The sequence below is a fragment of the Nycticebus coucang genome, chromosome X, assembly GCF_027406575.1.
Source record: "Nycticebus coucang isolate mNycCou1 chromosome X, mNycCou1.pri, whole genome shotgun sequence".
NCBI classification, from domain to species: Eukaryota; Metazoa; Chordata; class Mammalia; order Primates; family Lorisidae; genus Nycticebus; species Nycticebus coucang.
Window position 1 is genome coordinate 181,903,666 of NC_069804.1, and position 13,073 is coordinate 181,916,738.

The following is a 13,073-nucleotide window of genomic DNA, read 5'->3' on the forward strand; positions in this document are numbered from 1 at the left end:
GGGTGGTGGGGGGCAAATGAGAATAATATTATTCCTCTAAAAAGCCTCCGTAGCCGGCGCCGGCGGGTTGTTCTGTTTGAATGAATGATCCCAGCGCCTGCACCCAATGGGCGCCCGCGCCTGTTTAATATGCATGAAGTCCTCAGCCAATGGCCGGGCGAGGAGGCTGTTTTAAACGGCAGAGTCCGCTGGCCAATCAGGCGGCTCTCGTGGAGGCAGCTAGCGCGAGGCTGGGGAGCGCTGAGCCGCGCGTCGTGCCCTGCGCTGCCCAGACTAGCGAACAATACAGGTACGTTCCGCACCGCCCGCGCCCGCCGCCGCCGCCACCGTAGCCACCGCAGCCACCGCCGCCGCAGCGCCTGCACAACTTTCCGACCGCACCACTGCGAGCGCGCCCCGCCACCACCTCCCCCTGCCTCTTCTCCCCGCACCCTTCCCGCCCCTTTGCCTTCCCTCTTGCTAGGTGGCTGGGAAGGAGAAAACAATTCAGGTGTTTCAACTTTTCCACTGCTTTCCCCCCGAGCTCCCCGCTTTCGGGGATCCGCTCCTTCCGCGATTCTCGCCCGGCGCGAGCCCGCACGGGAAGCGGCCGAAGGGCCAAGGGCCCCGGGGCCAGATGTTGTGGCAGCTGCGGCGGCGGCGGGGCGGCTGTGGTTGGGGGCTCGGGCGGCGCGCGTCCTAGCGCTGGGCGGCGGCAGCGAGAAGGGGGCCGGGTGCTCCCCGGCCCGGGACGGACTCCGCTGGGGACCAGCGGCTGGTCCCCGCTGGGGGCTGCAGCGCGGGCAAACTTCGCTCCCGGGCTCGGCCGGGCGCCGTGCGGGCCTGCGGGCTGCGCCGCCGGCTCTGCATTAACATGGCCGTCGCGGAGCGCCCGGCGGCCCGGGGGGCGCGGGCTGGCCACCCCCCGCTAGCCTCCCGCCCGCCGGGCGCCACCGCCGCCACTAACATGGCTGGCGCGGCGCTGGGCTCCGGCAGGGGGAGGACAGGCGGGCGCAGCGGGCGGCGGGAGCGCCCGGCGGGGTCTGGCCTCGGCCCCGATGCCCGCAGCCCCAGGCGGGCGGCGTGGAGGGCCGGGGGTGCCGCGGCGGGCCCTGGAGCGGCCGTGCGTCATGGCTGCACTGGCGCCTTTGTTATCCCGAGGAGTGCGCTCCGCGCCGGGGGGCGGGGAGGTCCGGCCCGCGGCCCCCGCGCCCCCGGGCGGTCCGGGCGGGGCGGGACGGGGTGGGGGCCAGCGGGCGAGCGGGCGGCTGTGGCGGGGCCCGGGCCGCTTTGTTCGCCGCCGCCGCCGCCGTCGCCTCCGCCTGTGCCGGCCGCGCGCGGATCAGCCATTTTAGCGAGCGGGGCTCGGAGGCGCGGCGGGCGCCACCACCACTGCCGCGGCCGCCGCCGGCCGGGTCTCACACCCCCAGCGCGCTGCAGCCGTCGCCGCCCCCGGCTCCGCACGCCCCCCGGGAGTGGCAGCAGCGGATTTCAGGGGCACTTTCTTTCATCAGGAGGCTTTTGACAAAATGGAAGGTGAATTACGGGTGTCCGGGTGACCCGGCACCGGGGCGAGTCAGGCTGCCCGCTGCCGGCCGGGCTTCCCCCCGCCCGGTCCCGCCCCACCAGGGCCGCCGCTGTGGAGCTCTAATGCAGCCTCGCGGCGGTCGCTACCGAGGGAAGCGCTTTAGTTTTGCATGATGACCTTGGGTGTGGGAAAAGGAAAAGATGGCGGGAAGCTGGGGGGTGGGACAGGGACGATGACACACCAGGGCTACATTTTTATTTGGAAACTTTGGAGAAAGTATTCCTGGCTGGACCTGCATTCTGCGTTACAAATGAGCAGGACTAGCCCTTTGATATCCCCTCCCCCTTTAGATAGTGACGAATAGTACGAGGGATACCTGCTCACTTTGCTGATCAACCTTGGTAAATGCTGTTTTTGTAAGCCAAAATGCATCAGCAGTAGTGGCATTTCAGATGTTCCCTGTTCACAGTTCTGCTTTGATTTTGTTTTTAGCAGTGGTGTCTATTTCTTTTTACTTGCGAGTTAAACAGGCAACCAGCTAGCCTTAAGTCATTGATTTCAACCTTCTGTTAACCCACACACTTGTCCTCTCTGTGCCCTTCCCATTCGATTGTAGTTTCCAAAACGTTTGTAGTGTAGCTCTGAGCACCCCAATTGGGTCAGCTCCATTTGGAGAACTTGATCACTCTTGAGAAGTAACTCACAAACCAGCGCGCTTCATGCTGGTCAAAAGTTAAATGACAAGCGACAGTGAAGCTGATTTCCTTCCCACTCTCTGCCTTATGCCAGTGGTGGAAGGCATTGAGGGGAGGGGCTTCCTAACAGCCACCTTAATTTTAATTTTGCTCTGCCTTGGTGTATCTTGTATGGTTTCTTCAACTCTTCATTGCTTTTCCTCATTGTATTTTTTGTCTCTCTCCCATCCGTCACAGTCAAGATGGCTAAAGGTGACCCCAAGAAACCAAAGGGCAAGATGTCTGCCTATGCCTTCTTTGTGCAGACATGCAGAGAAGAACATAAGAAGAAAAACCCAGAGGTCCCTGTAAATTTTGCAGAATTTTCCAAGAAGTGCTCTGAAAGGTGGAAGGTATTTTCCTTTTGTATCCTTCAAACTAGTCTAAGTTGAACTCCACACTTCAGGGTAACTTACCTTCACAGTTACTCCAGATGGCTTCTTTTAGCCTCTCCACTTAGATTCATCTTGCTGGCCCTTGGAATTTTATGTGCATTTTTTTTAAGGCTCTACAAGGGTTTAAGGCATTCATTCCCTTTTACAAGTGTTCCTTGCAGCTGCCACTGTTAATTACAGGACAACTGAAGAGGTATGTATTCCCTGCATTGAGAAATTTCACAAATTCTGTTCATTGCAGGCAATGTCTGGGAAAGAGAAGTCTAAATTTGATGAAATGGCAAAGGCTGATAAAGTCCGCTATGATCGGGAAATGAAGGATTATGGACCAGCTAAAGGAGGAAAGAAGAAGAAGGACCCTAATGCCCCCAAGAGGCCACCGTAAGTGACTGTAGGATTCAAGATAACAGTTAAGAGCTTTTCTTTTACCTAGAAGATGTTGAGATACCTCTGCAAGATACTCTGTGCTTTGAGGTTTGTGATGCCAGCATTGTTCATACTTAAGGCTGAGGCATCTGGGGGCTGTGTGCAGGTGCACGGTGGTTGCCTGATGGCCTTTTCCACTGGGAGGAAAGAACTCCATTTCTAGGCATTAGGGTCCTTAAGTATGTTCTTTAACACCTTTCCCCGTAACTTAAAGACTGAGAAAGGACCATATATTTCAAGAGCTACAACTTTGTAGCATTGTATGCAGTACACTGTAGGGAGAAGTCATAGTGGTAGGAAATGTGTGGATGAGGAGCATGGGATTTCAATTTCACTTCATATGTTTGTAGTTTCTTATCTAATTTACATAATTCTCTCCCCCAAGGTCTGGATTTTTCCTCTTCTGTTCAGAATTCCGCCCCAAGATCAAGTCTACAAATCCTGGTATCTCTATTGGAGATGTGGCAAAAAAGCTGGGTGAGATGTGGAATAACTTAAGTGACAGCGAAAAGCAGCCTTACATCACTAAGGCAGCCAAGCTGAAGGAGAAGTATGAGAAGGTAAAGTAGGCCGCTGTGTGCCAGCTCAGTCATGGGCCAGCTTGGTAGCCTAGATTGACAACTAGTCAGTGGCACTGGTATTGGTGGGTTGCGGGGTGTACAGTTGCTTTGCCGGGCTAAGTGCTTAGCATAAGCATAGCACACGCAAGGGCCCATCTTCTGTGTGCTGGTGTTCATACTTCTGACTGGTGTTTGTCTTGGGGACAACTTCAGGCAGGCTTAAAGAAGATAACTGGATTTTATAGTGCTATTTACATGACTTTTTAACTTTTAAGTTTGAATGGCCAAGCACCAAATTTGTATGTGAAAACATACTTCAAATACATGTAACAGCAGCCCTGTCTTGCTCTTTTCCACCCCTGCTTACCCATCTGAGGTGAGGACTGTGTGTTTCTGCCTTTTGCTGAGGCAGCTGCTGAAGGGCTTGTCTACTCATTTGGAATGTATCCCTGTTCCCTCCAGGATGTCGCTGACTATAAGTCTAAAGGAAAGTTTGATGGTGCAAAGGGTCCCACTAAAGTTGCCAGGAAAAAGGTGGAAGAGGAAGATGAAGAAGACGAGGAAGAAGAAGAAGAGGAGGAGGAGGAGGAGGAGGATGAATAAAAAACTGTTTCTCTGTCTCCTTGTGAATACCTTAGAGTAGGGGAGCGCCGTAAATGACACATCTCTTAATTGAGAAATGTCTATTGCCCTCATTAGGTTTAATCACAAAATTTGATCACGATCATATTGTAGTCTCAAAGTGCTCTAGAAATTGTCAGTGGTTTACATGAAGTGGCCATGGGTGTCTGGAGCACCCTGAAACTGTATCAAAGTTGTACATATTTCCAAACATTTTTAAAATGAAAAGGCACTCTCGTGTTCTCCTCACTCTGTGCACTTTGCTGTTGGTGTGACAAGGCATTTAAAGATGTTTCTGGCATTTTTTTTTAATTTGTAAGTTGGTGTTAACTATATGGTTATTGGCTAGAAATCCTGAGTTATCAACTGTACATATCTATAGTTTGTAAAAAGAACAAAACAACCGAGACCAACTCTTGCTGCTCCCTGCTTGGCGTTCAGGCCATGGGGAAAGATGTCCTTCTGAGGGGCCGTAGCTCAGGGCATGCACTGTGAGCTGCACCTGTTGACACTGCTGTGGGCATCCATTTAGCTTCAGGTTGTCTTGTTTTTGTATATAGTGACATAGCATTCTGCTGCCATTCTTAGCTGTGGACAAAGCGGGGTCAGCTGGCATGAGAAGTGTTTGGATTTTTTTTTTTTTTTTTTTTTTTTTAGTTAAGTGCGGTAGTTTTTAAACTGTTTGTTTTAAAACAAACCGTAGAACTCTTCATTGTTGGCAAAGCGGCAAGCGGAAGAGCCACTGCATCAATGAAAGTTCAAGAACCTTCTGTACTTAAACACATTTGCAATGTTCTGTTATTTTTTTGTATGTTTAGAATGCTGAAATGTTTTTGAAGTTAAATAAACAGTATTACATTTTTAAAACCGTTCTCTGTTATAACAGCCTAAATTTCTGACTCACAGCAGTCTTAGCAGTGAAACAACTCCCACTCGGTTGTTTGGAGACTAGCCTTTCTGTACATGTGGAAACGTCCCTTTCACTCAACCTTTCCAGCTTACTTGGGACTGAGATGGAGAGGGCTACTTGAAGCTACTGCATGATTTCATTTGCATCTGAGTGGCATTAAGATAAACTGTTGATTGTAGGAGCTAAGAAAATAAGGACAAGGTTCTCTAGCCTTCAGAAGTTAGAAAGGTAGGTGGTTAAGAGAGTGCGTAGGCTTTTAAGTTTTTTGCTTCCCGCCTCTATCCCCCCATTTTGGGGCCAGAAGCATTATTAAACTGCAGAAACATCAGTGTATGTATGGTAGGTTAAAAACCGAGGCCTTATTTTTCTGTTTTTACCCTTACTGTTCTACCTAGTAAGTATAGTGGAACCTGCTTCTGTCTCTTGGAACCCAATTGGTAGAAAGGGGGAGGTGAAAGGGTAAAGGATGATATCCATTTTTTCCTCCCACTTTCAAATCACCAAACACCCGGAGGGAGATTGTGGGCTCCATCTTGGGTCACCGGAGCTTATAAGAGCAGGCTGATGGAATTGGCACTAAACATGGAAAGTAGGATGGCCTACTAACTGTATGCTCATTGGAGACAGATTATTATCGATGTTCCTAAACTGGATATAGTTTGTGTTTCAGTGCTTATGTTAGTGGATGGTGTAACATTTTATTCAACTTGGGATGAGAAGAGATGGCCACCATGGCAAGTGGTGTTAGCTACCATTTTGAAGCCTGGTATGTATATATATCTTCACAGTAGCAATGAAGGCTATCTGTAGCACTATGTTGGGGCTGAGCACTACTGTTGTCCAACATAAATACTTGGATGTGTAAGTTTGAGACTATGAAGTGTGTTTTTGTGGTACTAATAGTAAGAGAAAACATTTTCTTTAAATTTACTATTTGGAACCTTGCATGTCTGGAGACTGTCCTCTGCACCCTGTCAAGTCCCAGATGGGTATAAGTCACGGTTATGGTCAAAGCCCGATCTCTGTGTACTCAGCCATTCTCTTTCATATCAGAACTGTTTGTCCTGAATGTGCTTATCTACTTCTAGAAAATGGCCACTAATTTGGAAACTTGGTCATGAGGTTTGCCCAGAGGCTCTTGTTCCAGAATTGCCCGGTCTGCTTTAGCCACACCCCTGTTGTTTGCCGTTCTAGGCTAACGCTCCTGCTTCCCAATACACAACACTCAGGCAAGATGCTGGAACTCTGGCCAGCGTTGTCAAATACAGAAGAGAAATTCAACCTATAGTCACAAGGGAGCAATTTCTTAAGTGATGCTCCTCTAGTAACTAGGCATACCAAGTAGGGAAAGATGAAAACTGGAAGAAGGTGACTTTTATATGTGTTCACACAGTAGTTAAAACAGAAGTGGGGAAACTGTTTAGCTAAGTGAACTTTGATAAAGCAAACAATAAGTTCTAAAGAGGCCTCTTGGCCCCTTAGCTGCTTGCAGCAAGACCACTACTTTTTAAGGTTTTCACATTGTCACAAGATTGCTCCTTTAAATGGAATAATGCCTTATAGCTTCTCTGAGATGCTATTAATGGCATGATGTTACCACCTAAGGCCTAGGCTTAGCCTTATTTCTGTGCCCACTCTACACGTTCTTGCAGTGGCAACTTGTTGCTTTTATTTTAATCAAAAGGACAGTACCTGCTTCCTCTAACCACCTTTCTCTTCCAACCCCCTCACCCTATTCTTGAACAACATTTTGTCCTTTGGAAAGAACAAAGCTGTGATGTTCTGACTATTGTCTATGTCTCCTGTGTGTCTGTTCTTGTCACAAATGTATTTGGGGATATGGGATGCATTCATTTTCTGTAATAAAGTTTCTTAATCAGTCTTCCCAAAAAGTAATCAGTGGGCTGTCTGCAATCTGTTTGAGATACTGAACCTCTGTATTTTTAGTTGATTATATAATCAAGGTTTTAGAAGCACAAATTTGACTATAACCATAGATCTGAACTACTAATGTTTAATGGAATTATACCATCAAAAAGGGCAAGTGTTAAGGACTCCAAACCCCTAGATCATTTTTTTTTTTTTTTTTTGCAGTTTTGTCTGGGGCTGGGTTTGAACCTGCCACCTCTGGCACATGGGGCCAGCGCCCCTCTCCTTTGAGCCACAGGTGCTGCCCGATCAATTTTTTTTTTTTTTTATATGAGGCAGTCTCACTTTGTCACCCTTGGTAGAGTGCTGTGGCTTCATAGCTCACAGCAACCTCAAAGTCTTGTGTTCAAGTGATCCCCTTGCCTCAGCCTCCTGAGTAATTGGGACTAAAGGTGCCTGCCATGATACCCAGCTGTTTTTTTAGAGTCAGGGTCTCGCTCTTGCTCAGGCTAGTCTCAAACTCAAGCTCAGGCAATCCACCAGCCTCGGCCTCCCAGAGTGCTGGGATTACAGGCATGAACCACCACTCCCAGTCAACCCTTGATCAATTCTAAGCCAGAGGATAGAGATGGGGAATTGGCTCTGGAGCCTTCTGCCAGGATAAATAGACAACTTGTAGGATGCTACGGGGCTTCTATTTGATAAAGTGGCTGGGTACTTGTAATCAGCCAGCTCTGCCAACCAGGGCTCCCATGGGTTGAGGTCATGGCTGTGTTGGCTGACAGGGCCATGCTCAACAAGGAGTTCTGGACGAGAGCCATGGGGAACACTTAACTGTTTTTGGCTCCCAGCTCAGTTTCCTGTGGAGCCCAGGGGTACCTGGGAGGGAAGGCCAGAGAAGCAGACTGGCAGTCCTTGGGCTTCAACCAGAGCAGTCCCCTGCACTGTTGTGTATGTTTGGCAACCTAAGGTTTCAATTTTAAAAAGAAGCTGGGACACTACAGCGATAAAAGCAAAGATACAATATGGGGAAGGGGGAGAGGGAGGGGAGAGAGGGGGGAGGTGGGTGGAGGGAGGGTGATTGGTGGGATTCCACCTGCGGTGCATCTTACAAGGGTACATGTGAAACTTAGTAAATGTAGAATATAAATGTCTTAACACAATAACTAAGAAAATGCCAGGAAGGCTATGTTAACCAGTGTGATGAAAATGTGTCAAATGGTCTATAAAACCAGTGTATGGTGCCCCATGATCGCATTAATGTACACAGCTATGATTTAATAAAAATAAAAAAATATAAAAAAATAAAAACATCAAAATAAAAACCAGCACTTATGATACAAAACACAACACTACTAGGAGTAGAAGGGATCTTCCTTAACTTGATAAAGGTCACTTAGGAAAACCCACAACTAATATACTGAAATGAAAGACTGCAAACATGCCTCCTAACTTCTGGAATAAAACAAAGATGCCCACTTGTGTCACTTATTTATCATTGTACTAGATGATGCCCTGTCTAGCCAGGGCAATTAGGCAAGAAAAAAAAATTCCAGATTAGAAATGAAGAAATAAAGCTTTCTCTATTTGCAGATGATATCTTTCATATAGATAATCCTAAGGAATTACCAAATAAAACTGTTGGAAGAAATAAATGAATCCAGAAATTTTGTAGTATACAAGATTAATATACAAAACTAGTTATAGCTGAATTTCTGTACACCAACGATGAATCTGAAAATGAAACTAAGGATTTATAATAACATCAAAAAATAAAATACTTAGGAATTAACCTAATATGTGCAAAACACATGAGAGAAGAAGACATTTAAAAAAGACTTAAATACATAGAAAGATATCACATGGTCATGGACTGAAAGGCTTAATATCATTAAGATGACAATATTCCTGAAATTATTCTACAATGCAATGCAATCCCTATCAGAATCCCAGCTGGCTTATTTGTAGAAATCAACAAGCTGATGCTGAATTTTCTTTTCTTTTTTCTTTTCTCCTCTTCCCTCCCCTTCCTTCCCCTTCCCTCCCCTTCTCTCCTCTCTTCTTTTTCTTCTTTTTTTTAGATATAGGGTCTTACTCCATCACCCAGGCTGGAGTGCAGTGATGTATCATAGCTCACTATAACCTCGATTTCCTGGGTTCAAGCAATCTTCCTGTCTCAGCCTCCTGAGTAGGTGGGACTACAGGCACTTACCACCACGCCCAGCCAACTTTTGTGCTTTAAACAATACTACCAGGGAAGTGAAAATCTACAGAATGGGAGAAAATATCTGTGAACCATATATCTGATAAGGATCTAGTATCCAAAATATACAAAGAACTGTTACAACTCAACATTTAAAAGAAAACCCAATTTAAAAATGGTCAAAAGATCTGAATATATATTTCTCCAAAGATATACAAATGGTTAATAAACACATTAAAAGATGCTCAGCATCATTAGCCATCAGGAAACATAAATCAAAAGTATAAGAAAATATTACTTCACATTCACTAGGATGGCTATAATAATAATGATAAAAGAAAAGAACTAGTGTTGGCGAGGATGTGGAGAAATTGGAGCCCTAATACATGCTAGTGGGAATGTAAAATGGTGCAATTGCTGTGGGAATCAGTTTGGAGATTTCTCAATAAGTCAAACAAAGTTCCCATATGACCCATTAATTTCAATCCTAGGTATACACCCAAATAATTGAAAACAGGTATTCAAATACTTGTACACGGATATTCATGTAGATTTTCTTAATAGCCAAATAGTGGAAACAACCTAAATATCCATAAAGTGATAAGTAGATAAAATGCAGTGTATCTATCTATATGATGGAATATTGTTGAGCCATAAAAAGGAATAAAGTACTGATAAATAGTTGAACCTTGAAATTACTGTGTCAAAAGAAAGAAGCTAGTCACAAAAGGTCACATATTGTATGATCCCACATAGGAAATGTTTAGAATAGGTAAATCCATAGAGGGGACAGAAAGTACATTACTGGCTGCCTAAGGCTGGCAATTACTGGGGGAAAAATGGGGAGTGATTGCTAATAGGTACAAAGTTTCTTTTGGGGGGTGATGAAAATGTTCTCAAATTAGTGGTGATGGTACAACTCTGTGAATTTTCTAAAAATCGTATACTTTAAATGGGTGAATTTTATGAAATGTGAATTATATCTCAATAAAACTGCTGAGAATAAATGATGGAATATATATACTTCAAAACATTATGTGGTACATGATCAATACGTACAATTGTATCTGCCAATTAAAAGAAAAACCTTCAAAGTTTCTAAAGCAGAGGTCAGCAAATTATACCTGCAAGCCAAAATAATGTGCTGCTTTGTTTGTGTATATAAAATTCTACTGGCATTCAAAAAATAAATAAATGATGGGAAAATTCAGTGTAAAGCGAAACATTAAAGCACAGAAGGGAGATTATTCAATTGATGGACCAAGGTTCCCCAGGCAGACAGGGAATGGATCCAGAACAAACGTCAAGAAATTGACCTTTCATATAATACCCTAGAATGCGTGATGCTAGAGTTGATGGGGGGTGATGCTCATCTGAGCATTTGTTTTTCTTATGAAGTTCATGGTGAGGGGAGTAGAGAGGAAGAGTGGAATCTGAAAGACACCCAACTAGGACAGTGTGATGAGGGCCAGGGGAAGTGAGTACTCTGTACAATCACATGCCCATGAGAGGCCAAGCAATGAGATGGTGGAAAGGTGCCCATGTGGCCTATGGCAGCTGGTTGAGGGGAGTGACAGGCAGGGATACTTGAGTGTAGGACGAGGGTTTGGGAGAGTAGACCAAGAGTGGAGGCATTTCTTCTAGAAGTGTAACTGTGAAGGGGAAGGAAGAGAGAGAAGTGGGGAGGGGGAAGCAGGGCATGGGTTGAGGAGCAGAAGCAGAGAGGCTTGTTGGTTTGCTGTTCTTGTTTTTAACATGGGAGAGATTCAGGGATTGTGATCAATGAGGATGTTACCTGCATATTGCCAGGGCAGGCTTCTTCCTTGAGTTCAAGACTTGTGCATTCCATTGTCTCTTTGACCAACCACCCAGATGGCCCCTCAGCATCTCTAACTCCACATGTTCAAACGTAAGCTCATCATCTTTCCCCAAATCTGTTCTTCATCCCAGCCTGCAATCTGTAACTTCAGTCTTCCTTTTCTCACTCTTCACGGTTAGTTCCCAAATCTTGCTAATTGTATTTCCTAAAATATCTTGGATTCACCTCTCTGTCAGTGTAGGTGAATCTCTCATCTCTAAATTCTCCCCGACTTTCTGAGTGCTGGACTAGAACTTGCATTTCCAGGCTTTCGCTCATCAGTTTCCATCCAGGCAAATCTCTGGCTCAGATGTTCTGGTCTGATCTGTGTGGTACCATCTATACCAGGGTGTCAGCTGGACCCATGTTGTAGCTCAGGTCCTTACTATCTTTTGTCTGGAGGAATGTGACAACTTCCCAAATGGTATTCCTGTTTTTCCTCTTGCCCCTACTCTGTCCCTGGATCTAGTATAGCTATAAATAGAGAGTTGATGCTCAATAAATATTCAGTGAATAAATAAAATGGTTATATGAATGAATAGGGACAGGTGAGGGGCATGTTCAGCAGGGGCAGACCATGCAGGAGCTTTTCTAGGGTCCGTGGGAAGCATGCAAGTGTTTTTATCTCTGCGTGTGTGGGGTTGATAGTGATACGATCATGTACGAATAGTAATTACATTACTGAGGCAGCTGTGAGGAGAACAGATTAGAAGACACGGGGAAGGCCAGGAGTGAAGGTGGGGTGGCAGGACAGACAAGCCTAGTGGTATGAAGAGCAATCCTCATTCTTAGTGACAACACTATAGTTTACGTCTCACTGATGTTACAGTCCAGCCAGATATTTGGTAGGCTGCCTTTAATATTGTGATTGAGAGATCCCTGCCCCTTTCATTTTGTGGTGCCACCATCTTTAACCCATGATGTCCCTGCCACTGCAGAATGGGTTTTAGGATCAAATCTGGAAGTGGCCCACATTCCATGGTCCACAACTGAACTGCAAGGACAGCTGGGAGATGTGGTTATTTTGAGTGCCCAAGGAGAAAATGAAATGGATCCGTGAACACATAGAATTGTGTCTGCCATTTTGCAGGGATAGGATGGGGGTAACTGTGGGAATCTATCTAGATGAGAGATGTTGGGGCCTTGTCTAAGGGTGGCAGTGCTGAGGATATAAAAAAAGTGGATGGATTCAAGAGTTATTTAGGTTTATTCACTCCACATAACTACAACTTCATATCCTTTGACCTATATCTATCTTCCCATTCACCCTTGATCCCACAATTGTATTCTCTGTTTCTATGTATTTGAGGGTTTTTTGTTTTGTTTGTTTTTTACGCTCCATGTATGAGTGAGATCGTACAGTATTTGTCTTTCTGTGCCTGGCTTATTTCACTTAACATACTGTACTCCCAGCTCATCCATGTTGTTGAAAATGACAGAATTTCCTTCTCTTAAAAAGGCTGAATCATACTCCATTGTGTATCTACACACTTTCTTTATCCATTCATCAGTTAATGGACACTCAGGTCAACTCCATGCCTTGGCTATTAGGAATAATGCTGCAGTGAACAGGGGAGTGCAGATGTCTCTATGAATTGCTGATTTATAACCTCTGCTTATGTACCCAGAAGTGAAATTCTTGGATAATATGGTAGTTCTATATTTAATTTTTGAGGAACTTCCATGCTGTTTTCCATAATGGCTGTGCTGATTTACTTTGCCAAAAATGGTATACAAGGGTTCCCTTTTCTCCACATCCTCACCAGGACTTGTTACTTCTTTTTTTTTTTTTTTTTGGCTGGGTGGGTTTTGAACCCGCCACCTCTGGTATATGGGGCCAGCACCGGACTTGTTACTTCTTATCTCTTTTTATAATAGCCATTCTAACAAGTGTGAGGCGATAGGTCTAAGTCTAGAAATCTAAGGTACAGCATAAGGACGATAGTTAATAATATTTTGCAGAGAGAGTAGATTCTAGGTATTCTTACTG

At 45.5% G+C, this 13,073-nt stretch overlaps 1 protein-coding gene across 3 annotated transcripts; it reads left to right on the forward strand.

The window, feature by feature from the left end:
- Positions 1-203: 203 nt before the first annotated feature.
- HMGB3 (high mobility group box 3) lies at positions 204-5,110 on the forward strand. Of its 3 annotated transcripts, none has more exons than XM_053580891.1 (5): positions 204-289; positions 2,440-2,594; positions 2,878-3,017; positions 3,448-3,622; positions 4,085-5,110. In XM_053580891.1, exons 2-5 carry the CDS (start codon positions 2,445-2,447, stop codon positions 4,223-4,225), a joined length of 606 nt encoding a protein of 201 aa, XP_053436866.1. In that variant the 5' UTR covers positions 204-289; positions 2,440-2,444; the 3' UTR covers positions 4,226-5,110. The 3 variants fall into 3 exon arrangements, with proteins under 3 accessions (XP_053436866.1, XP_053436867.1, XP_053436865.1); XM_053580892.1 differs by lacking the exon at positions 204-289 and adding an exon at positions 330-490; XM_053580890.1 differs by lacking the exon at positions 204-289 and adding an exon at positions 1,261-1,515.
- Positions 5,111-13,073: the final 7,963 nt, after the last annotated feature.